Source organism: Numida meleagris, chromosome 1 (assembly GCF_002078875.1).
Source record: "Numida meleagris isolate 19003 breed g44 Domestic line chromosome 1, NumMel1.0, whole genome shotgun sequence".
NCBI lineage: Eukaryota > Metazoa > Chordata > Aves > Galliformes > Numididae > Numida > Numida meleagris.
Window position 1 is genome coordinate 76,984,312 of NC_034409.1, and position 26,625 is coordinate 77,010,936.

General features: G+C 37.3%; 1 protein-coding gene across 11 annotated transcripts in view; it reads left to right on the forward strand.

The window, feature by feature from the left end:
* The window catches only part of SPAG17 (sperm associated antigen 17), a 98,347-nt gene that overhangs the window by 15,310 nt on the left and 56,412 nt on the right, over positions 1-26,625 (forward strand). For 9 of the 11 annotated variants that reach the window (XR_002438758.1, XR_002438765.1, XM_021396965.1 and 6 more), the window contains exons 4-14: positions 7,023-7,151; positions 8,925-9,129; positions 12,685-12,879; positions 15,737-15,918; positions 18,554-18,709; positions 19,438-19,519; positions 19,853-19,971; positions 20,843-20,980; positions 21,059-21,169; positions 21,751-21,901; positions 23,558-23,788. Coding sequence is in view for 9 of the 11 variants with exons in the window: in XM_021396965.1 (XP_021252640.1) it covers positions 7,023-7,151; positions 8,925-9,129; positions 12,685-12,879; positions 15,737-15,918; positions 18,554-18,709; positions 19,438-19,519; positions 19,853-19,971; positions 20,843-20,980; positions 21,059-21,169; positions 21,751-21,901; positions 23,558-23,788 (1,699 nt within the window). In the remaining 2 variants the exon portion in view is untranslated. The remainder of the gene's footprint in view (positions 1-7,022; positions 7,152-8,924; positions 9,130-12,684; positions 12,880-15,736; positions 15,919-18,553; positions 18,710-19,437; positions 19,520-19,852; positions 19,972-20,842; positions 20,981-21,058; positions 21,170-21,750; positions 21,902-23,557; positions 23,789-26,625) is intronic. The other 2 variants (XM_021396983.1, XM_021396990.1) reach the window with 2 other exon arrangements.

Below are 26,625 nucleotides of genomic sequence, written 5' to 3' on the forward strand. Positions count from 1 at the left end.
TGCTTTTTAGCTGGGATTTTACAACAGGCTAATAACTCAATGGGGAAACAAAACTCTTAATGTCGCAGACATAAAACTTGTGACTAGGAGTATTTTTATGCAAGAAAGTATAAGCTCTTTTGAGTTTTGTGGCATCTGGAGGAGAGCATAGATTGATTAGTAGCCAGGATATGTGTTACTGAAGGAACAAGTTTCAGAAATAACACAAGGAGTATTTTTAGGGATGCCTTTTGGTTTCCTGTGGAAACATATGATCAAAGGTGAATTGTTTTTGTGGAAGTGTATATTTTGACAAAACACCATCAGAAAGGCTAAGATCAAGAACAGGCTTTCTCGAAAGTAGAGATAGTCATTCTGAAATCTAGCCTTCTAAGTCAAGAGGTGAATGTGATTAGAATTTATTTTGTAGTAAAAGTTAGATTTTGTTTTCTTTACGCTGTAGAACAAAAATTACGTTGAAAACTGATTGTAAAATGGAATAGTTCAAGAGCCAAAACTTTTTGCACACGTGTCATTGTTTTGGTGAGAGTGACTTTGACAGTCATTCTGACTGATCAGAAGGATAGAAGGGTTTAATTTTAATTTTTAAGGCCAGTACAGAGCAAAACAAATACTGCAATTTTAGATGCCGTAATAGAATGGAACTGTTCTCAAGTAAGCCTTTCTCAAATGTAGTTGTGCGAATAAGAGTTAACAGAATTTTATTGCAGGAGCACTTGGTCTTTATACTGTATAGGTATACGTGCTCAAGAGATTATAGGGAGTTTTCATTAAATGAAGATACCTTTTATAGAGGTGCTATGGCCAGGGAAGGGTAGGGAACTTTAAGTCTTGCTGTGGGTACTGTCTTCTCAGTGGTTTTCAGCTCATCTGTTGCCAAGCACCTACCAGGTAAATAGTTGTTTCCAACATGCATGCAATTTGGTATAAAATTTTTTGGTATTTCCAGGCAGGTTTTGTTGAAATATGTGTGTACCTAAGCAAATAGCAGTTATGTCTGTAGTGATGTCATCGTAGAACTGGTAGAGAAACCTTCTGGAAAAGGAAGTGCTGTTCTTGTTTTGTTGCCTTCAAAATATCAGGTGACTATAATTGGTTAATTAAGGGTCATGTTTCTCAAGTAGAGTAGACAACCACAGAATCCTTTGTCACTGAAGGAAAAAAAAAGTGCCTAAGGCCTGCTGCAAATATGGACCACAGTGGAAAGGTCTGCTGAGGAGTTTTGTGGTGCCAAGCCCATGAGGCCATTGGGACTTCCTGTCTCACAGGTTGTTAGGTTTCACAGGAAACTGGCAACTAGACAAGTTCTGCCAGCACAAGGGTAGATGAGAGAACTTTGCTTCTTAAATCTTTTTGTTCTTTGTCTTACTGGGTTCTCTCCCTTGCCTGATGCAATATCAGAGAGGCATGACTTCAGCTCTGTAAAGTTCACTGTTTGAATCCATTTGGCTGAAGTTACTAGAAGGAATGTGCTTCTCAGAAACACAAAATATTCTGTTCCTCTACAAGATTTGCTGAGTGTATTTATACCACTGAAATGTAAATGTTTCAAGATTTGATCATAGCAATATATCTCTTCTGAAAACAGATCACAGCAGACTGGTATATCTTCTCCATTTAGAGAGCTTTGGTTTCTTTAGTTGTTCCTCAGGAATTACTTAAATGCCATTTAATCTCTCTCTCCCCAGCTGGAGTGTTAAAACCAAACAGGTATTAAAGGGTCATATGAGAGAATCATTGCTTTCCATGAAGCTGATCTTTGCTGAGATAGCAATGCTGATGATTAATCTTTTTGGTCACTGGATATTCATGTCATATTTTGTAATTCCTTAGAGCAGTTAGGTTTGGTAGCAGTTAGGTGGCCAGGAAGGCAATGGAAGTATGTGCCATAGATGGTTAGAGCTATTGTATGAGATCTTTAATAAAGCCATCCTAATTTTTATGTGATGTATTTTCTCTTTTTTAGTTAAATCAGGTTATTCAACTGTTTGAATTTCCCTTAAAACATTGACTACTTGTAATAATAAGAGACATGCACGCTGTACGTATGTGTCTTAGAAAGTTCTCCTCCTGTATTGCTTAGATTAAACCTGTTAAGATATCCTGTGGAAAAGACGTGGGGGATACAAGCAAACACCATGCGCTTGCATCCTGGAAGGCCAACAATATCCTGGGCTGCATCAAAAGAGGGGTGGCCAGCAGAGAGATGGAGGTGATTATCCCCACTCTACTCTGTCCTTGTAAGGCTTCACCTGCAGTACTGTGTCCAGACCTGGGACCCTCAGCACAAGAAAGGTGGAGCTGTTGGAGCGGGTCTAGAAGAGTCCACGAAGATTATCAGAGGGCTGCAGGACCTCTCCTGTGAAGAAAGGCTAAGGAAGCTGGGCTTGTTCAGCCTGGAGAAGAGGGAGACCTTATGGTGACTTTGTAATATTTAAAGGGGGCCTACAGGAAAGCTGGGTAAGGACTCCTTATCAGTGAGTGTAGTAATAGGACAAGGAGGAATGTCTTTAAAGTAAAAGAGGTTAGATTTAGATTAAATATATGGGAAAAAAATTTTACTCAGGGGGTGGTGAGGTGCTGGTACAGGCTGTCCAGAGAAACTGTGGATGCCCCATCCCTGGAGGTGTGGTGTTCAAGCCCAGGTTGGATGGAGCCCTGGGCAGCCTGATCTGATGGGAGGTGTCCCTGCCCAGCAAAGGGGATTGGAGCTAGGTGGTCTTCCAACCCAAGCTGTTCTCTGATTCTGTGAACCTCTCAGGTTGCACATTGACTGTAGAGAGATTTAATGCACAGACCTTCTTACAATGGATATTTCTAACTAGGTTTCCGCTAACCAGATTAGACTGTATTGTGATTTGGCAAAAACAGACTCACTCAACATATTTTTATAAGGCATGAACAGCCGTTGAGGCTGGTTTGAGAAATGTTCCCGCAACAGAAAGGCAGATATTTAATACATGAATAGCATACATATTTGCTCAATATTGGTCAACAGTGAAAGTATCCTAGTCTTATTTTAGTAGGTTTGTTTGAAAACTAGGGTTTAGATATGGACAGGCACTGAGGGAAAGGAAAAGACATCAGATTTGCTTTTATTTTTAAAATTCTCTGGAATACACGATGGTAGTGTCTTTAATGATTAATGAAGGTGATTCACTGGTTTGGCTTAAGTTACTCAGTCTACCTTGTGGATACATATGCTCTTTATGGAGCTCTTTTCTGATACGCAGTTGATGTACCGATTTAGATGATCCTTGAGCTCAGTTTGAACTGTGAGTCATTAATTCACCAGTGAAGGATGATGACTAAACAAGTTATTTTTTGACATCATAGTTGGGAAGACATTCTGAGAAGCAAAAATGAAACAAGGGGAATGGTCTGACAGTACAGGCTGAATTACTTTTCAACAAACTGCAGGTGTGATCTCAAAGAAGTTGTTTCAGTCAGCTCAAGGCCTTCCTGGTATTCTTTCAAAATGATATTATAGTATGCTGTTGTAAATGAAATGACATCACCAGATTCAGAAATATTTAATTCTATGCATACAGATGTCGTCTTTGGAAAGAAGAAATCTTTCAGGATGGCATGCAGCTTTCATTCCGTAGTCTGGCTTGAAAGCTTCGTATGAGGGATTCTCACAACGCAACGCCACACTACTCTGACGGTGGATTGTTATAAGTAGAGATTGCTTATTTTTCCTGCTTTCATTAGCTTGCTGAAAAAATACATTTTTGAACAGTAAATAGTATCTTCATTGGCATATGTAATCCATATAGTCTCTTCTGTTAAAGACAGCTTACCAGCTTCAAACTGACTTGCACTGTATCAGCTAGAAAGGGATTTGTATTGCTAAGGAGTTATTTTAGGAACCATTGTGTTTCTTGTAGGAACTGTTATGTATGTGTGTCTTGACACAGATGCGATGGCTTTAATTTCTTAGTTTCAAGAACAGGAGGGAAGATGGTGCTCTAGAAAGTTTATCTTGGATGTAGGATAACTAGAGCAAGTGAAGCTTGCCATTTCCAAGTAATGATATAGCTGTGAAAATTGGTAATTCAATATATCACTTTAAGTGCTTTTCTGATTATGATGTAGCAGCCACAATGGATCTGTATACTGAAAAGGAGGCAATTTAAAGAAAGATGAAGGTTCAGACTTCAAATGTTTTCCAAACATTTAAGACCTGTCTCCAATCTCAATGACATCAGCATATGCCTGTGGTATAGTATCACCTACATGCACTCATGAAACGTTTAAGTGGCTTGGCCCTTTGCACCAGGCAGCTAAGTCTCTGTGTGGTTCATACTGCCACCATATGAGATCAAATACTGTATCACTGCAGCCTTTCTGCACTTCACAAAAGTGACCCCTGCTGTGTGAGGAATGCTAAGTTTCCTCTTCCTTTAAAGGAAAAGAGGCCCTACCTAACTGAGTTTGTCTGTCCAAGTTTCCATGGTTTCTTACATAAGGAAAAGGTCATCATTGGCAGGATAAAGTATCGCCAATCTGAAATGAATCCACCTCATAGTATCCCCAGAGATTCCTCCTGTACTCTTACCAAGTCTTTGTCTTCAGCTTTTTGTTATTGAGGCTCTGTGGATTCTTAGTTGTTTATGCCAGGTGCCTGAATAATTCACAGGGACACAAATGAAGAAAATGTGCATGCATGTAATAAATTCTTTTATCTATTCTGCATGAATCGATCTCTGTTCTGTCTTTAAAGTAGCAGTGATGAAGGATTGTTTTTTATTTGCTTAGCCATGAAGCATATTTCACATTGCTATATGAAAAACTGATTGCTTGCTTTGTATTGCCAAATGTAGGATGCTTATTTTATCTTTGTCTTATTTGTCTGACCTCACTCCACAGTAGTAGAATGTACTCCTGTGAAAGAGAGTTTGGCCTATACCTTTCTAACGCTTCACATGAAAATAAAAATTGTCCTTCCCAGCACTCAGAGTTGTCCAGTTCATTAATAGATTTTGGACATGTCTCTTAATTTCTGCATTATCTGTCTACAAAATAGGAAAAGTCATGATGCATTGCATTTAGCTGATAAAGTGCTTTGAGCTTCTAAGGAGGAATGGATTATAAGAGTCAATGCATTCCTTCCTTCTTCCATGAACGATAAATCAGCAACTGCCATCAAGCTGGGTTACTATATATACTTACCAGGAATCCTTCCAGAATCTCTCCATTTCCTCTCTATTGTGCATCAAGAAATGTGCATCTCCTCTAGGTTAGGCAGTTCAGAAGCTTGTCTTTGCACAAGCTGTTAACACCATTTATGCAAAAAAAAAAAATTCTTTTCTCTAAGGGAAATCAATGTGATATTTCTAGTAAACTGTGTTTCTTTCAGAGCTTGGATTTTCTCTAGCTAGCTCTGAGTTACACTGTTTTGTTGAAATGGCTAGAAGCTTTTAGGGTGACTGGAGTCCGTGAAATCTTTTAAGTCTGTTCTTAACACGTCATTGGTTTTCTGCCATGACTCTGAAGTCAGTGGGAATCTTTCCAGAAGCCTTCTATGGTTGGTTTGTTGAGGTAGTGACCAGCAAGTATTCTTACTCAGAATACAAAAGATGTAAAACAAAACTGAGCTTTACCATAACATATTTTCTTAGATGTGTGCTAAGGAGATTATCAGATTTATTAGTGTTGGAGTGACAGGAGTATTTGGTGGTGGGAGGTTATAAATATTTTGTTTGTTTTGTCTCCCTGTTACGTGATCCAGAAAAATCTAAGTTATACCAGATTTTCTTGCCCCTGTTTCATTTTCATTTGTATGAAACAGTAATTTGGCCTATAATAGTCTGAATTCCATTCTGGCTTTGTTTTATTCAGACAAGCATTTTTAATGGCTGTACTTACTTACCCAGGTTTTACTTGAAAAGTGAAAATTTCTAAGCTGGGCAAGAAACTGAAAGCTCAAAGCTAATAGTGTTGTTTGCATTAGACAAGACACAGTTCAATGAGATGCAGTGTGCACCTTCATTGTCTGAATGTTAGCAAGCAAAATTGACACCATATGTGCCCAACTGTAATTGCTCCAAGAGGGGAAAAGAGAAACATGTCAGAACATTTGAGTAACACCTAATTCAGCCCATGGTTATAAATAATGCTGATGGCTGCTTAAAAACAAAAGTAGGAAAATATTATGGTTATATTATTCCTCAACAGCGCTTCCTACATAGGTGAACTTTATTACAGAGACAACACAAGTGAAAAGAAACGTATAACAACTTTTTATGATATTTTTATGTTATTTTATTTTTTTCGCAGTAAATAAAGTGGTTATGAGGCTCCAAGGAAAACAGCCCAGATGTTAGTGTGTTGTACAAAATTTAGTGGAAACAAGCTGTAAAAAACATAGTCATAAAACAGCCTGTCAATGCCACACATCTGGACAATGCAGCTGTATGTTCCCGCTGCTGTCATCACCCTAAGAAAACTCAATAGCCTTATTTCACCCCAATTAGGCTGCATACCAACAGAATCAGCATTACACAGGGAAGGGGTATATTTTCACCAGGACAGACTCTCTCAAATACCCTCCAGGAAGTTTGTATCTTTCATGCAATGCTAATGCCTCAGATACTATTCACTTTGTAAATAGTATTCAAAATAGTATCTTCTGATTTGGTGTCTGTCGAATACTTTTTAATTTATAATAAGTAGTTGTTTAATGTTGCCTCTTAGTTTTTAAAAAATATATATGATTTCCGATGAAAACTGTGTATCTGTTGACCCTTACATAAATCATAAAAGTTTTCTCCCATCTGCTGTTCTTTAGCATTTATAACTTCATTTGAGGTCTTTGGAAGACCTCAATGGAAGGTCTTCGGAAGACCTAAAGAATAGCTATGTATCATACAGATCTGTTGTTTGTTTGGAACGTGTGGCCATTTTGAGCCACACATTGTACAGTGTGAAGTAACACCCCATCATTTCTGCATGTGAAATAAGTCAAATGCAATATTAAAACCACACAAGCAATAGTTATTTTTATTTTTTCTCTGCAGGTAGTAGAAGTAGCCAAAGCCATTTTGGATAGTGGAGAAGAAATTCCTGTAACACTAACTGGAAAGCTATTGAAATTTCAACTGCTTTGCATTAAACAGAAGGATCTTCAGAGAAGGGAAGCTGAAAAGGTACTACAGTATGCCTTAGGGAGGTTGCTTAATTAACTTAGTGAAGCTGCTTTAATTCAGGAACTATTTGCATAAATTCAACTTTCTCCTCATGCTTAACTTCCTGTAAACATGATTGGAAAAAAAAAATGTAAACAGAAATTTAATTAGATTTTTGGGAAGAAGCTCCCAATTACTCAAATGCAGTTGAGATAGGGAAAAGAATAGAACTCTTGAGTAAAAAGTAGTAATGCCTTATCTGAGTCTTAAGACCAAGCGAAGATAGAGCTAGAAACTATGTATCATCATTGTCCTTTTCCAACGTTCCCTGAACTCACTTCCACATATTTTCTAAGACTCACTACTAGCTCCAAGACTGCCTTAGTCAGCTTGCTTAAGTGTTCTATAGCAGGAATTTCAGCAAGCTTGCACAGAATCACTGTGACATTGAGAGGAAAGGGAAAAGGTCCTCAGAAGAAGAGGCTTTTACTTCCTGAAGTACTAAGGACAACTAGTGCTCTTTGTGGGAATCTTGACAAATTCTAATATATATTTGTGCTTACTTGAGGCTTAATTACATAAAATTATTCAAGTGCAAGAGACAAAACTGATTGTAGCACTGTGGTCTGATGATTGTATCATCTGTTTTGATGTGTTCATCAGCTTAGAATTCAAAGTCATTATATCAAAACTTTCCAGTTGAAATGTCCAAAGTGGAGTAAATCTGAAAGTAAATAATTAAAACCGATCAGAATCACCATACCGCAGCACCAACAATTTTAAGAATCATTGAAGACATTTCAAAGCGATACAAAAAGGGAATGTGTAACGGAGGGAAGGAAGGAAACGATTTTCAGCTCTGGTTTTGGATTGAACTAAACACAACTTCTACAGCTGAAAGCCTGGTTCTCCAGCTGGGTGCGGGAAAGACGACTGTGTAGAATAAACTGACCTATCTAATTTGTATGGAAAGATTTTTTCATTGATTTAATAGCATTTAAAGTGACACAAATGGGATGCTAGCAGTACTTAAAATTAGTATCTTTTTAGTGTATTTAATTTAGCTTTATAAAACTGAAATGTCATTCTTGCATAGTTAATTCATAGTCATGCTGCTGGATAGAAATACCATGTTTTCTTGCTCTTACAGCACCTCCCTTTACCTTAATGTATCTGGATTATTTAATTTTTTTACTTGATCTGAGCTCCTTAGGTGTATAATATGAAGCTTTGGGTCACTATCACCATCATTTTTCGTTCTTTACTCTTAAATTACTGAGTAAACTTAAATGTTGGGGGTTTTGTTTGAAAATAATGAGAATGGCTAAGTAATATCCTGTGTGAAATGAGCACAAGGCTGTTGGTTCTAGTTTATAGTAGGCAGATATTTACATCAAAGACAAAAGAGTGCTGGTACTATTTTACACCTTACTCAAGTGTTAACAGAGATGCTAAAGACTTAACAGAAGTTGAATTTTGGTCATATTTCCCTTCAGGCCAGCAGGTTTCTGGCTGCAATTACTGTAGTGACAGTAACTGAAGGACAGTGATTCTTCACTCATCTTTCTACCAGTATCGACTTCATTAATGTGAACTCAGCACTATAATTTGTTGAGAATGTATTAAACTAAATGATGTGTTTAAGAAGAATAAAGCAGTGTTCACAACATATTCACCACAACATTATAACACTGAAAAGGAAAAGTATTCAAATAAATAACTTGATTTTACAGCACTCTGCACTTTGTTCTTCAGAAAGGCTACAATGACAACTTAGTTTCTTTATCTTGTCAGGCTGAAGAAGAGCGAAAAAAGGAAAAGAATGGAGGGAAAGAGAAAGGCAAACCTCTTGGCAAGGAGAAGCCCCCTAGTGCCAAGACAACTGAGAAAGAAAAAAAAGGAAAAAAGGGAGAAGCAGTCCCTCCAATGCCAGTTACTGTTAAAAAAAGTACCCAATTGAAGCGACGAGGAGAAAAGGAAGAGGAATACAAATACATTGGTATGTAAAACTGCTGATATGCTTCTGACAAACTTGCTAAAAATTTTTGAAACTAGTTTCTCATTCAATTCTTCCTTTCTGTTCCATGTTGAAAGGTATGTTTGGCAATTTTAAAGCATTGCCACTTTGCAGTTGAAGAGGGCACTGTGCTCTGCTTAGAAGTACAATAGATGGTACTGTCTAAGAAAAAATACAGATGAGGTGTATGTGGCATGTTGGCATCAAAATGTTTTAACATGTCTAAGCTTAAAACTAAACTGGATAAATAAAACATCTCTTTACACAAAGATTTCAGAATAACTAAATGCATTTGTCAGTATCCAGAGGCAGCTTTCTCTTTATATTAATAAAGTAACACAGAGCTGTCCACCACTGTTTGGAGGTGAAGCCAAATTCTATAGGAAAAGTAATACGATTTCATTTGCTGTAAAAACATGCAGCTAGTACTGAGACCTGAAAAAATCTACTCCAGAAATGAGATTTGCAAGATAAACAATAATATTACTGAGAAAATCTTTGTTCTTGATACATAGCACCCATGGTTGCAAATGTCACTGGAACAAAAAATACTGGAGAATGTGCATACATCTCTTCATTAGAACACAGTTATATTTAATTTGAACCACAGTGCATTTTATCTATGTCAGAAAAAGTGGAACCTCTCCCACTGGAGGAGAAGTTGCTCATCTTGGATGTGTAACCATTGAACCAATGCAGATGTTCCTTCCTCTTTCATCAGACTTTTGTCTACTTTTCTTTTGAGATCAGTGGCATTCTTCAATTGTCAGCCCAGATGTTTAGAACAAGTCTGAATCTTAGTTAAGCTGATAAAAACGGACGGGAATAGAACATTACCTTTCTGTTCATAACCCCTTATTTTCTCAGATAAGATTTGTCAGTAATAATATTCTTTTGATAATGTTAAGGTTTTTCAGGGACTTAAAGAGAAGTGTTTGAATAAATGCTTATGCCTGTAAGAATCAAAGCTAAAGTGATGTAGAGAATTCATGTAATCTTATTTATGTATGTACAGAATGTACTGTACAGAATGGCTTTAATGAGTATTAATGTGATTCTCCGAGGCCCTATAGAAACAATTTTATCAGATCCAACATTTTTTTTTATTTCTATTGTCTGGGCAGGAAACATCAGAGATGTGTGTAAGATAAGAGATTTTATTCCCTCAATTCCATACTTTGCTGCCTTTGTTAGTCACAGCTAGTAAGCTGTGTCAACGGTTTACGGGCGTTAGACTAGCAACATGATCAAATGAGCATTCAGAAAATGCATCAAGGATTCAAAGGAGAGGCTGGGAGATGGTTTTAAAATCCCAAGCTCTACAAAATTAGCAGCTTCCTCTGGAGCTGTATGCCACATTGTATACATATATTTTTTTCTTCTCTTCACAAAGACAGGCTAGCAGCAGCCAGAAAAAAAAGTTTACAAAAAGTGTACAGAAAGTTTACAAAATATCCCAGAGTATTGGCAGTCCGCCTGGACTTTTCAAGGTCACGTCTGCAGTTACAGCACCTGCAGTTTCGATAACAAAGCTTTCCGAGAGCAGAGAAAGATTCGTTCTAAGAGCTAAAAAGCAATCTTAGCTTCGTTCTAAAAGCTAAAAAAGCAGAATTTTGCCCTTAATTTTGCCTTAATTTTGCCTCAATTTTGCCCGCATTCTCCACCAAAAAATGTCAACGGTTTACGGGCGTTAGGCCCGATTCCGTGACAAAGGGGACGGGGGACCCAAGGGCCCACGTCCCAGGAAAAGGGGAAAGGGGAAAAGGGTAGGGAGATGGCCCTGAGAGCAAAGAACAGCGGCAACAATCTGAGGAGAAACAAACTAATTTACTAAATAAGATATCGGAATGCAAAACAACACACTATAATACAATATAATTACAATTTAAGCTGATAAATCCAACACAGAGAGAGAGAATATCCCAAAGTCAAGGTAGGCCTTACTCTACTACCGACGATAAGACGGCTTGAGAGCGAGGTGCTGCCAAGATGAGAGACGGCGGAAAAAGGGACAAGGTCTCGTGATCTGCAAGTTTTTATACTGCAAGCTTTTATCTTTTCCCTCCGGCTGGAAATGGTAACAGAGGAGCAAAGTACCGTGGGGACTGTAGTAGTCCTTCTCTTCTGAGGAACAGGTACATTCACTACATGATGTTATGATGTGGAGTACCAATAACCGAAAATCATAAAACCATGACAACGAGAAAGTAAAAAAAAAAAATAAGAAATGCATCCAAAAACTAACCACCATGAAAAGTGACCTTGTTTAGTGTGATTAGTAGCTTTAAGTTATAAACTACTACCCCTGCTGTTATTATTTTATTAACTGTGATAGTCTTCCAATGGTATTCACAAAATAGTGGTAACAATGGTTGCAGATTATCGCAAAGGAGAAGTTATCTTGGTATTTTGCACATGTGAAGACAATACAAGAATAAAAAATAAACGCTCCAAAGATTGTTGGAATGTCAGAAAGTACCTCCTGGTTGAATTTACACTACAAAAAGTCTTCCTAAATGAGTAGATTTAGCAGAGAGGGAACTATTGTTCCCTCAAAGTAAGCTATATTATTGAGCATAAGAAATACTCTATTTAGCATTAAGATTCTAACACTGTGTTTTGTTGTTAGGACAGGATAGACTTTTCTAGTTGTATATGCTCCATAGTCAGCAGAGAGATACATTAACTTCCATTTTCTTAGGTTAAATTACTAAGCTGAATGAATTAAACGACCTGTCTGAATACCTGTATTTCTCCAAGGGCCATGAATGGGATCTACTCAATTAACTTAGACTGAAGTCAAGTTTCTAGAAGGTTTATTTGCACTTCTATGGTATGATGCTTGACATCTTTTACTTTGGTACTAAAACATTGCCGTGCATATTTCTACAGAAGCAATAAAGCAGGCACCTAATGAAACTTCTCATCCATTCTCTAAAATGAATTTGGGTGAGTCTGGCCAACTATAAGAACTATAGTGTGAGCTGGTATTACCAGATGATGAGGGTTTTGACAGGGACTCCATCTAGCAAACATGAACCCGTTGGGCAGGGAGCCAGTGATTACTCCTACTTGCAGCTAATCCTTCAAAATTACTACAGCTAATACCATCCCTCAGCCAAGACACAGTAAGTTACTCTGTGTGTGCTCCCTGGCTAGCTTTATGTGGGATGAAACTACCGGTAGAACAAATGAGTATGTCCTGGAACTAAACAGTTTTTCTTTGAGAAAAGCAGTTGCAGAAAATTTTGCTGCTACAGCTAGCATTGTGGTTATAATTTACTTCTTCAAATAATTTTTCTACTGGTGCTTCTTCAAACAATTTTTCTCTAGGTGGTCTGCTGCTAAAGACTTTGATCTAATACATATAAATTTCAGAATATTATGTACAATTATGCCAGTAAGGTTATAGAAGAACTGCTTCAGTGATCTTGATTTGCAATACCCTGTGTACTCGAGAAAAAAAAAAAACAAAACACAATTTTGTTTAGCTGTTGAGTTGCATGCTCCAGTCTCGTTTTATTTTGCTTTGAACAGATGATGAACCAGATGATGGTGCCCATTATTACTTTATAATTTTGGGTTTCCACAACCTTCAGCTTCTGCCAGTGATGTCTGAGCTTGGAGTTAATATCTCAAGTGTAATCAGGATTTCTTCTGAGAATTATGAGCCATTGCAGACATACTTGGAAGCAGCTAGATTTCAAGAAGAATCTTTACTTTCACCTGAAGGTAACTTGGTCATAAGAACAACATTTGTGTAGAAAGAATACTGTTTCATATCCAAATAAGGACTGTTCTCCCTATTCTCCTTGTACTTCTCTCCTTCTCCATGCCTTATGATTATGCATAATACTTTGTGAGCAGCTGTATTTCCATGTGCAAAAATGGTATTGCCATCGGTTCATCACCAAGCCAAATAGTTTGCCAGTTCAAAAACTTGCCTTAGCTGGACAGTGAAAAGAGGGACTGATTAAACAGGCAGTGTTTGCAACCACAGTTCTGTGCAGCAGCCACCAAGCCGCATTTTATCAGATGTATACTGTCATGTGTCATTATCCAGGAAGATCTGTTTCTAAGAAGACTTGGCGTGTTTGGTAGTTTCAAAGGAAGTGCACAGCTGGCTAGGTCGTGACCACGGGCCAAGCTAAAGAAGAATACGTCACAATAAGAAGCTGCCTGAGGACAGTTGAGTAGTGCCTCTATTGAAAAGCATTTGGGATCCTGGTGGACAGCAAGCTAAATGTGAGCCATCATTGAAGGGCAGGAATATCGTTGAGTCTTTGAGACTTTTAAGATTATATTAGATAAATGTATGTCAGCAAGGATTTATTTAGTTATGGCTTGGAGCAGGAGTTAAAGTATGTCCTATTTGAATGGCTTTTGGAACAGTGTGATGCACGAAGATATACTTTTAGGAAGAAAGATAGTAACTTGCAAATACAATCATGTTATAATATTTCTGTTGTTCTTGGTATTAATACTCATAAACCATGGATTAGGAAACATAGCTCTCATGTTCTTTACATTCTTGGGTGTTTATATCCCCTAATGGCTTTCATTCTGTGAAGTTATGAAGGCAAACATTGTTATTACCCTTTTCATATGGTTAGTTTTTTGTTCCTCTAATCACTCTCTTAGCTTCACTTCTGTTATTTCCGCTTCTCTTAGAGTTAACATTCAGAACTCAGACCAATCTCTCAGCCTGACAAAATGTAACTCATTTTTCAATATATCTGCTGAAAAAGTGTGACCTGACACATCCTAGTGATTTTAGGACTTCTGTTTACACAGTGATGGTTCAAAATCACTATGCAGTGCATTAGTGTATACTAGGTGTTATTATTCCACTATTACATGATTGTTACAGATTCTTCTTGTTTTTCTACATGTAGAAATCATGTAGAGTACTGCTAAATACTGTCTCATTTCTATTACTGAAGACTTCGAATTAATTCAGTAAGAATGAAGTAGAGAGGCAATGTTCAAGAGTGGAGCATCTAATGATTGATCCTGGCATCCCTTGATATTTCTGTGCAAGGGGAGACCTAAGCATCATACACTTGTTTGTTTTAACATTAAACTATAGGGTAGAGTTAGGAAAACATTATTATTCCTCTGTTGTAAAAATGGAATTTCTAGTTACAGTATTATTATCACAGTGCCACTCCACTTCCATTCAGGAACATGAAGAGGTCCATCTATGACTGAACAGTCTAGATACTATTATATTGCCAAAATATGTGTTCAAAGATGAGTGTGTTAGGAGAACTTTGCTACTGGTGAGATACTGTGTAGAATTAGAGCCTATCTTCCATGAGCACCTGAAAAAAGTACGAAAAGGAAGGATGTTCCTGAGCTGTTGGGAGCATAGAACAGTTAAAATCAAGGGACTATCTAGACCAGCATTCTGTCTCCAGAAGTGGTCATGAACTGATGCCAATGAAGAGGAAAAGGAGAATAATAATACGAAGAGAGCAGTGGAAAGGAATGAAAATAATAGGAAAGGAAGAGGTGTAATAAGAAAAGCATGGATGTGACTTCTTTATGTGCACTTAACATAGCCTCCATTTACTTTCAAGTCAAAGTATTTTCCTGATCCTGATGTGTCTTTACACTAAACCTCAATGGTTTGGTTTTATTTATTTTGTTTAAGTCTTGTTCAGTCTCTCCTTGAACTCCCAAGAATTTCTTATAACTGCATCTTTTGGCAGAGAGTTCCCAAGTCTTCTATCCAGTGTTTGAAGCCACTTAAGGTACATACCCATAAAATCGTGATAGGACACTTTTAAAGTTAATTGGCCATCGCTTCTGATGGCTGCTACAGGAGGAAGGTATACCTATGAATTCTTTAGAGGAGATAAGCATTTTTTGAAGAGTCCACCGCCTCACAGGGTTATTTGGGTTTAAATCCATAGGGCCACTGGAAATGTACAAGTGTGGTATTTGGTCTCCATACCTAGGTTTTAGAAGTGCTGAGCACCCACTAGTCCAAATGAAAGCAAGTCATTGCAGGTTTAATGTCCTCATTGCTCTTAAAATAAGGGTATAATGAGTGTGTTTGATCTGGAATTTCAGAGTTTGATTGACATTAAGGGAGAGAGATTTTTCTATAACTGGTGCACCTTTGAAAACTGATCATTACCATGCAATAAAAATAAAAACCATGCAACCTCAGCGTGATTATTAATAGCAAGTCTAGTACCTGAATCTCCTTTTAACCTCAATTTCCACTTCAACAAAATGATGATAGTAAGGATTGCTTATCCTATACTTGAAGAACTGTTGGGTCTAAATTTGTGCTGGCAACTTTGAAAAAGCGTATCCTGGGATTTTTATATTTCCAAGGTTTCAAACCTACATTGCTGTTATTCTGGGAGTTTATTTTTTGTTTCTTTGTTTTTCTAACTGCCATGTTTCACTCAGGCTTTTTCTTCCTGGAGTTTTTAAACTCAAGGTCGAGTGTTGGATTTTTTTGAGGTGATGAGAATAGGAATATTCTAACAGTACTTACAGAAGATTAATAACAATTTGTGCTTTCTTTAGAAGGGAGACATTGTATCGTGATTTTTTTACTTTAAAATTTTAGATGTAGAAGCAGAGAAAATGAAGAAAGATGAATCTGTCAAAGACCTGGAAACATTTTGGAAATACCTGGAGCCAGTCCTGAACAGTGGAAAGCATGGGTCAAGACTCTTTGATGTTGCCAGACTTCATCACCTGGTTAAGGAGAATGCCTTTCCCTCTGATTGGTCTGACAAAGAAATCCTGGTCAGTAGATAATACTTTCACAATACATGGCAAGCTTTGAAGTTTGCAATGTTTAGCATCATTTTAGTAATGGCAAGAATTTTAGTTTAGTCTTCTGTGAAACAGAACCAGAGTATATATTCACAAGGAGTCCTTTGAATAAGATTTGACTTGGAGTTTCTTAATATTGTAGGCAACAGCAGCCAAGTTGAAAACAATATGAGGTATTAAATTTATTCAGAGTCTTCACAATGACCCAATTTTAATCTCATTAGGGAGTCGGGTGTCAGCATGAAATAACATAAAAATTATGTTTTTGTCCTCCTGACAGCAGGTCAACTTAATATATATCAGAAAAGTCACATGAGAACAAATTTAAACAAATGTAAAAATACTTTTTCTATTATAAACTGTTGTTTTAGCACATACTGTACTGCTACTTGTTGTCCTACCCAAAACATAGCTTTGGTTTATTACTTTTCACAACCTGCTGAGTAAGGACTATTACTTGGCACTGGGAGGCAAAGTGAACAATTAGAAATTTTTTCCAACTGAGGATCTCAAATGCAGCAAGGTAAAGTGTCCAGTATTTTCCAGTCCACGATGGCAGCAATAAAATTACATGCTAAATCACAGTAAAGCAACCTTCTGTGACTTATCCTACTGTATTTGTGGTCTGTATTATTACAGTTAAATGACAGCCTGTATCTCCCTAACACTTATTTATAGTACATTAAATCCTGTATAGAAACAATCTGGTGAGCTAGGAAGTACCCTTGATCCTGAAGGGATCAGAACTGAATTTGACAAAATCCACTGTGGTTTCTAAGGCATTCACTAAAAACACCTCAGTTGTGAAAATGCGTAGAGTTGCTACTTTATAACATTATTCACATTATATTCTTAATCTAGTCTTCACACATGAGGCCAATTTTGGGAAAGAAGTTCTTTAATCTTGTCTATCTTCCCCTTCTCTTTGGGGGTCATAAATATCCTGTGAGCAAGTATCCTTACTGAAATAAAAGAAAAATTGTCTGTCACTGAAATTGTTCCGGCAGATTGTAGTTACAATTTCACATCCTTCTCTATCTCAAAATTCAGATGAGCTCTAAAGAAGTAATTCTTTAAAGAAACAGATGTGAAAAATACAAGTCATGAAATCATAGAGTAAATTTGTTCTGGTGGAATTCCTGGAGAGTCTTTGCGTACTGTCTTGCTGCATCTCTGAAGTCCAAGAGCTATCAGAAAGTAACTCCTATGACAAATTGATAGGTGTTGATATAAAAATAATAGAGTATTAGATGCATGAAGTCAGCTACATTTCAGATATTTATAATGGAAAATACTTTCAGAAATATTTTCCTTTTTTCAGAAGTCACTGGTGGCTAGACTCAGAGAACTTTTGACAAATGTGTCTGTCCTGAAGTGAGGAAAATTAGAATCATAGAATAATGGAATGGTTTGGATTTAAAGGGCCTTAAAGACCATCTATTTCCAAACCCTTAATGTAGTCAAGGCACTTCCCACAAGACCAGGGTGCCCAGTGCCCTATCCAACATGGCCTTGAACACTTCCAAGGATGGGGCACCTGCAGCTTATCCAGGGAGCCTGTTCCAGTGCCTTACCATCCTTTGAGTAAAGAATTTCCTCCAAATATCTAATCTTAATCTCCTCTATTTTAGTTTTAAAAATTACACCTTGTCCTATCACTATGCTCTCTGATGAAGAGTCTCTACCCATCTTTCTTGTAGCCCTCTTTCGGCACTGCATGGGCCCTTTAAGGTCTCCTCAGAGCCTTCTCTTCTCTAGGCTGAACAAACCCAGCTCCCTCAGCCTTTCTTTGTAGTAAAGGTGCTCCAGCCCTCTAATCATCTTCATGGCCCTCATTTGAACCCCCTCCAACAGCTCCACATCTTTCTTGGGCTGGGGGCCCCAGACCTGGACACAGTACTGCAGATGGAGTCCTACAAAAGTGGAATAGGGAAGGAAAATCCCCTCCCTCAACCTGCTGAATTCTTGTTTGGTTTAAAAGGCTGTGCATGCAAAACACTCCAATACTTTAACTGAAACTTTCAATTAGCCTTAGTGATCTCTTGTAACACATGAATGAAAGGTTTTACAAACAAACATTGAATTAGAAAAGCAAAGGTACACAAATGTTAATTCTGAAAACCGTTTTCACAAACTGAACTTCTCTCTAATATTCAAATGTTATGAAAGCTGCAACAAGTTTTCTATAACTGATCGGTGACCTGGGTGGTTGTTTTGAGGTGACATAAAGAGGACTAGCGTTAGAGAAAGCAGATGCCTGATATTTCTTAAGGGTCAAATAATATGTTTACCGTGAGTTATAGAACTGGAAGACAGCTGTGTTTCTTCACCATGTTTCATTTTAGAAAACTTAAGATTGAGATATGCGATTACATGTTTTGGATATAAAGACGAATATGGCCACTAAAGCCACCGAAACCTGAGAGAGGGTTTGGCATGAGTACAAAAGTATTTCAAATTTAAAATTATGTTTGGTCTCAATTCTGTTTGAAAATTTTTAAACAATTGTAGATCTGCTGGATAGAGAACTAATGTCTCATGTGGCTGAATTACATGCCACTTTTGTATGCACACTTCATCCTTTGTATCTGATTTTCTGTCATAGCTTGCATTTGGCACTGAGCTATTTGAAAGCATTGCTTGTTTAATGTATGACTGCATAGACTGGAGAAGACAGCACTGTAACTACTTGGAAAACACCAAGTTTATTAATGTGCCTGAATTATCAGAAAGCAAATCGACACAGCCGCCTGTAACCAAGGCAAGGATTTACTTTTGCTTTATCTTGTTTATTGTAGAAAATAATGAACTATAGGATAGAATTACCTGCCTTCAATTCTGCAGTTAAAAAATCAGCTTGGACCATCACTCTGTGTGTAATGTTTTGTAAATGAAGTTGGGATTTTTGTCTTCAACATTTAAAATTTCAAAAGTGGGGAAAAAATTATTGGAGAAAAAAATACTTTTGGAGAAACAGAAAAAAATGAAAAAACATCTGAAAGATCATACAGATATTGTCATAAAGTATCACTGGATTAAAAATTACTTAACTTATGATGATGCCTCCTTATGCCTGGAAAATTTCTATGCATGCACTCAGCTACTATGTCTTGTTACAGATCTGCAAACTATCCAAAAATTACAATTAAGTTCTATCCCAGATCAGTTCATTTATTTTGTTCATAGTAGACAAAACAAGTGTGCACTAGAAAGCAGTTTGTTGGACATGAACTAGTGACTGGGGAAAAATAGGATTTGTACATCTGAACTCTCACTTAAAGCATTTGTAAAACAGCGTATCTTGTTCCATTCAGAGTCAGGTAGGATTTGCTTCCCCTAATATAAATAATTTAAAATTTTAGCATCTAGTCAAGAGTAAGAAGCTAAAGCTAAATGAAATTATTTTTTCCCACCTATTGCATCTGGAAATCCTTACTTGTTTCAGTGATTCTGATTATTATTTTTTTGTCTTTATCTTTGTTCCTTTAGGTACAGCCAGCATCACAGTTTACAACTTCAAAGAAAAAGGGGCAAGCAGAAGAAGTTCTGACAACAGAAATTTTATCACAAGGCATGTCTAAAGGATGGAAGCACTTGTCCTGTACTGTTCACTCTGTCTTGTCATTCATTCATCTGTCAGCAGAAATTATTTGCACGGGAAGCAAAATCTGGTTTGATGCTGTGAGAATAGTTTAGTGGTGAATACATTGTGAAAGACTCTGGAAAATGCAGTGGTGATAACTTAGTTATTTAGAAAATCACTTTCTACCTCTTCCTAGTCACGTTTGGATTTAAGACCTATACAATCGCGGACATTATCAGTCCTTTTTAGAAAATCTGTCAGAATGTTGAACTGGTCGGGAATCCAGTAAATCTATCTTAATGAGTTTTCTTTTTACGGCAGAGGAAGAATTTTCTTTTATGGCTACTCCTATGGATATGAGATACTACAATGACTTGCTGAATCAGATTCCCGAGGAATGCTTTTCTGTGCCCATAATGCTGAACTGCATGCTGGAACAGGTGGAAATATGTATTTTTCTCTTCCCTTGGCTAATTCATCCTAGACTTGGTATAATGAATTGGTCAAAGATCAATAAATCAGTCTCTTTCATACTAAAATAAGAGACTATGCATGGAGGCTCTGACCGTGGAGATTCAATATAAAGGAATCACAACTAAAAAGTGGCTTCCTTGTTTTCTTTTCATATTGTGCTCACTTATCCTGTAAATACTGCACTATCCTAAAATTTCATTTTCAAGACTACAGATCCGATATAATCAAATGAGGAAAAAGGTGTCATTTTGTAAGTAAGTCAGGAATAGGTTTTCACAGCCTATGCAGCAGTATTAAACTTTTACTATTTAACATGTCTTATGGCAAGCTTAACACTACAAGTGGTATGCATCTATGCTAGCACTAGACAGATCTGATTACTGTTGAGTTCAGGCAAAATCTACATGTTAGCAAAACCCCACCATATGATTTGAAAATCTTTCTTATTTTTGAAATGAGATTTCAGCACAATTCGTTTATTTAATCCAAACATAGACTTACGCAAAAATACTCAAAGTCTAAGAACTGATATGCAGACAGAATCTGCGTTCATTACAATGCTTAACATTTCAAGTTGTAAATATTTTTCTTTTCATCCTTCCAAAGGTGAATAATAAGAGAACACATTTGTGTTTTCCATTATTGTTGCTTGAGGCAGAAACTAACATGCAGAATTACATTTCTGCTGCTTATACAAAAAAAAAAAAAGATTTTATTTCCTTACAAAATGTATGAGAGTTTAGTTTATATGTAGCTTATCACAGAATCTGCTTGATAGTTTTAATGTTAAGCAGCAATAATACTGTAATGAAAGCTATCATATATTGTGTTTGCTAGGTTATTGCAAGTGAAGAAAACCTTACACCACCTAGTCTGGTGGTGCCGGAACAACAGGTAGATGGGATCCATCATAAGATTGCAGATCATATAGCCTCTGTCCTTCCTTCACTTCCACTTTCTGAGAGTGAAAAAAAGGTTTGCATTGTTTTTTGTTTCCTACAATGACACATTTGTGTTATTATTAGTGTTTAATGCATCTTTCTTTTTTAACAGAATCTGTATGACTACTTTTCTCCAAAATACTGTGAAGAAACTGTAACCCCCAAGTACCCACTCTTATTTAACTACCATGATACTCTAGCCCAGCGCCTGCACCTGCTGAAGGTATAGTGCTATCTATCATGTATAAACAGTTCTAAAGTCCACAGACAGTAAATACTCAAGGCATTAGAAAGAACTAAGTGAGTAGTGTTCTTACAAAAGAGCACACAGGATAGCCTAGATTTTTCCTACTGGGAGAGACACACTAACACAAGTCCTTAGTCTGCTTAAGAAGCAATAGATTACTGATACTGACAGAGGACACATCACAACACAGACCATTATACCGATATCACTGTTTGTATTATTAATAAGAATGTTTAGTTTTTGATGTAAATGAGAGGTGTTACAGAATTCTGCTGATTTATTCTAATATTTCAGAATTTTTGAGTCTAGGTAGCACAGGCAAATATCTTCTAACAAGTGTCCGTTACTATGCCCTCTGTCATTCTCTTCTGTATCTCACTTTTCCTGCCCAAAATATCTGACACCATGATTCAGCAAAGCACTGTGAGTACATGACTGGCTTAAACACATACTTATGTCTTTTGCTGTAAACAGACTTACTTATTCTAACATGCTTTTTAGGAGTCCACTGGTGTTAAAGTTTAATTTTAACTCTAGTACTTTGGTGTTTGTTCCAGTTCCAAGACAACTTAAATCCAAAAAAGATTGAACGTGAAATGATGGATAAATTGCCTCTTAAAGAACTTATCAGTTTCACCCTTCCTTCAGCTGAAAATGACACTAAACGCTTGGCCAGAGTTCACGAGCTCATGCATTATTGTACCAGTGGTGAGCTGATTTTCATTGATATAACTTCCTCCTTTTTTCTTCTTGTTGATGATTCTATTAAAATGTGGGACATTGAGGATGATATTTTTCAGCTACCTAAAACCTTTGAGGAATTTCCAGTTTTTTATATTCTTGATTATAACATGGCAAGTTATACAAGTTAAGCTAACTTCAGACCTCAGTTTCATGGTTATTGGACAAGGCAATATGAGTGTTAAGCATTGCAAAACTAAGAGCTGGCAGTATCTCAGAAGTCACTTGTTTACGTATATATGTTTAATAACATACAAATGGTTATTATATCTGAGAAAGAAAAAAACAATTGTGCAAATTACTATTTTGATCTTAGCGCACAGTGCATTTTGGTAAATAATGACATAAATTGTATGCTTACTTACCATCATCCTTGTGGTAGAGGAGCACATGTATTTTAGGTAGAAAACTGTTATTGAACAGTAACTGGTTTTCAAAATATATTCTCTGTAAGCTGCTGGTGTTAATAATGAACCAGCTTTTATAATAGTCTCTTTAACAAACCAGCAGAATACCTTCACTTCTTCAACCATAATCACTTCTGCAGTTACCTTTTCTTGGAATGTGCCTACCACCGTGACGTACACTGTGAAACAATCCCAAAGACTGCATAAATACCCTTAGGTATTTTTGAAAGTTTACTCTACGACTACTAAGAAATATAAACATCACAATGTCTTTGGTTACATTTATGCCATTATATAAGGCACAGTATATGGAGGTACTTTCCTGGCTATTCATTCCCAAAATCCCATGTGTTAGATTAGTTTACACTAGCTGCATTGTGTCTAGTTGTTGGTATGTTCATTTTAGATGGTGTGTTTTAGCTATTAAGATGTTCTATATTGTTGTAGCTTGCCAGCTAGTGGATATCAATTTTGTTGATCTTCACTGGACCATACTGTACCGCTAGACTCTCCCAGCTGTTAACTTTGATAGCAATTTCTTCACTTTTATCAAGAAGGTAAAAGATATGAACAGGAGATGATATAACCAACATTTTCAGGATTTGCAATGCATTTGGGTACTTAACTACCATAAGGAGAAAACATTTCAAACTGAACCAACTTTCCTAAAATTCAGTCTTTCTTATGATTATCATTGTTATACAAACACCAATGCAAACAACCATAAATAACATTTATTGTCTTTACTCTTTGAATTCTTCTATGCAAAGTGTGTGTAAAATTTTATTTCAAGGGAAAAAAAAACATTTGAAATTTTGCTTGAAAAGTTACTGATAGTAAAAATCATTAATGATAATGGAAGCCTTTTCATGAGCTGTAGTTGAAAATAGCTAGTTGTTAACTGATTTGGTAAAGTCTATTCAATATTTTAAAATCAACATAATTTATATAAGGTTAATGAGCCAGGAGGTCTTCAGATGTAGGAAGCACTTCATTTAAGATGGATTAGCAGTCATGTATATCATTTTGCAATTTGGAAGCATTCAGCTTTGAATGCAGTGTAGAATGTAGCTGACATAATTTGATCCAGTACCATTAAGGAAATTGTTGTTGGCTTTTGCAGAGTTGCCAAGAACAATATGCTTGCATAGTTTTCTATTTATCTTCTGCTGAGCCATAAGAACATTTTCAGCTAATGATTGTAATCCTTATGTAGAACTTCTGAGTTGGGCTGAAGTAGAAAGAGCCTTCAGAGTGTTTACTTTTGAAAGCCTGAGGTTGACTGAGCTGAGTGACTCTGGACTCCTGGAGAGCTCTGGATCTCTGGTTGGAGGTGATTCTGAAGTGTCTTGTATACCCTGGGATAATCCAGCCAAGTTTGCAAGGCAGCTGAGACAACTCTTCCTTATGGAAATGAAATTTAATGGGAAATCACCAGGAGGCTCTGGTAAAAACTTCTCTGTTTATATTACTCCTGAAGAATTTGAATATGCTATTTATTTTACCATATCATTTGCTGTTACAGGCCAGTGATTTTTCTTCCTTGTACAAATCACCAAATTTCAAATATTGTGTAGTCTGAACATTGAGTATATACGTTAAGACAAAAATTAGCTGTTTTTGTATGATATAACCTTAAACAGTTGATTTATCAACTTTTTTAAATGGTATGTACAAAAAGCTATGTACTAGAATACTATTTTATTGCTTATTACATTAAATATATTTTAGAGGTATAGAATGTGAGTTTAAATACCTTTCTGAATGCAGGCTCCAGTGAGCTATAATGGCTCCTGAGTCTTTATCACCTTAGTAGCAACTGTAGAGTAAGATCAAATGCGATGCAGAAGGTTAATTAGATGATTACTGGTGAATGAGTATTAGGAGTGGAAAAGATACATACCTTACACATTAGGACCCTAGAAGTTGATGTAAAAAGTTGAAATTACAAAAAAAAAAAAAAAAAAAGACTGTGCTATGCTTCATAGTTATGCATACGTATGTATCTTTTGCTTTTTTTTTTTTCCAGGCTTCCCTCTTCTTTCACATACAAGTAAATTCAGTATAGATTTTTACATTCAAAATCTTGGGCCAAATATAGAAGTAACAGGGAAAGAAGAACCATATGTATTTGGTGTCAATAAAAGTGAGACTGGTGAATAAGGTTAACATATGATAGAACTGAGAAGCCAGTACAGCATGCAGTTTATTTGAAATTAAGTATATGTTCAGGTTTATTCTAAAACTTGCTTTTTCAGCAAAGATACAAGAAAGAATGAACCTGAGAGTTCTCCAAAGGAAAAATTCTACCAAAAATGTAATGTAAAAATGTAAATACAGAATGAATGTACTCTGCACTGGTGAGACCTCACCTGGAGTACTACATCTAGATGTGGATCAGGAGAGATGTGGACCTGTTAGAGCACTTCCAGAGGAGGACCACAAAAATGATCCAAGGAATGGAACACCTTCCCTAGGAGGATGACAGGCTGAGAGAGCTGAGGCTATTCAGCCTGGAGGAGAGAAGACTCTGGGGAGACCTGATAGCAATATGTAAAGGGAGACTATAAGAAGGAAGGGGACAGACTCTTTAGCAGGATCTACTGTGATAGGACAAGGGGAAATGGTTTCAAACTAAAAGAAGGGAGATTTAGATTAGACATAAGGAAGAAGTTTTTTACGAATGGTGAGGCTCTGGAACAGGTTGCCCAGAGAGGTGGTGGAAGCCCCATCCTTGGAGACATTCAGAGTCATACTTGAGCAAGCTCTGAGCAACCTGATCTAGCTGTAGATGTCCCTGTTCATTGCAGGGGAGTTGGACTAGATGTCCTTTCCAACTCAAATGATTCTATGATATCTGGCCTAGCTTTATCTGTTTAAATGTAAGTGTCTAGCCGAAGCTAATTGTCCAGATGACTTCTGTGTAAAAAGAAGGATTATAATTATATAATTAAGACATTAAGAAACATGGGATAAATGATTATTTATCATGATTATTTATCCCATGTTTCTTAATGTCTTAATTCCACTGCAGCATAGATTCCTACAACAGCTAAACTGATAGGACTTGAATCTATCATCTCTCTTCTCACCTGGACTGCCATATTTCTGCAATTAAACTGGCATTTCTCACATCTTAGAATCATAGAATCATTAAGGTTGGAAAAGACCTCTAAGATCATCTAGTGCAACCATCAGCCCATCACCACCATGCCCAATAAACCACATCCTTAAGAGCCATGTCTGCCTGTGTCTTGAACATCTCCAGGGATGGTCATTTCACCACCTCCCTGGACAGCCTGTTCCAATGCCTCACCATTCTGAGAAGAAGTTTCTCCTCATATCCAACCTGAACATCCCCTCTTATCCTATTGCTAGTTACCTGAGAGACCAGTCCCCACCTCACTACAATTTCCTTCCAGGTAGTTGTAGAGAGCGATAAGGGCTCTCCCTCCTCTTCTTCAGTCTAGGCTATTGCAGTTCCCTCAGCCGCTCCTCGTAAGACCTGTGCTCCAGACTCTTCACCAGCTTTATTCTTTTTCCTGTTTATGTGCTCCGGTGCCTCAATATCTTGTAGTGAGTGGCCCAAAACTGAACACAGTATTCAAGGTGCAGCCTCACCAGTGCCACGTACAGGGGGACAATCATTTGCCTAGTCCTGCTGGCTACACGATTCCTGATACAAGCCAGCATGCAGTTGGCTTTCTTGGCCACCTAGGCACACTGCTGGCTCATGTTCAGCCAGCTGTCAACTAACATCCCCTGATCCTTTTCCTCCCACACAGCTTTCCATCCACCCTGCCCCAAGCCTGGGATTGTTGTGACCAAAGTGCAGGACTTGACACTTGACCTTGTTAAAGCTCATATAATTGGCTTCAGCCCATCAATCCTGCCTGTCCAGATCCCTCTGTAGGGCCTTCCTACCCTCAAGCAGATCAGCACTTCCTCCCAACTTGGTGTCATCTGCAGACTTACTGAGGGTGCACTCAATCCACTCATCCAGATCATCAATAAAGTTATTAAACAGACTGGCCCCAGTACTGATCCCTGAGGAACACCAGTAGTGATCAGTTGCCAGCTGGATTTAACTCCATTCCTCCCTACACTCTGAGTCCAACCATCCAGCTAGTTGTTTATCCAGTGAGGAGTACTCCTGCCTAAGCCATGAGCTGCCAACTTCTCCAGGAGAATGCTGTGGGACGTGGTATCAAAGGCTTTAGTTACTCCACTACGTAGACTACATCACGTAGTGAACTGGTTCAAAAAGCTGCATTCAAAATAAGC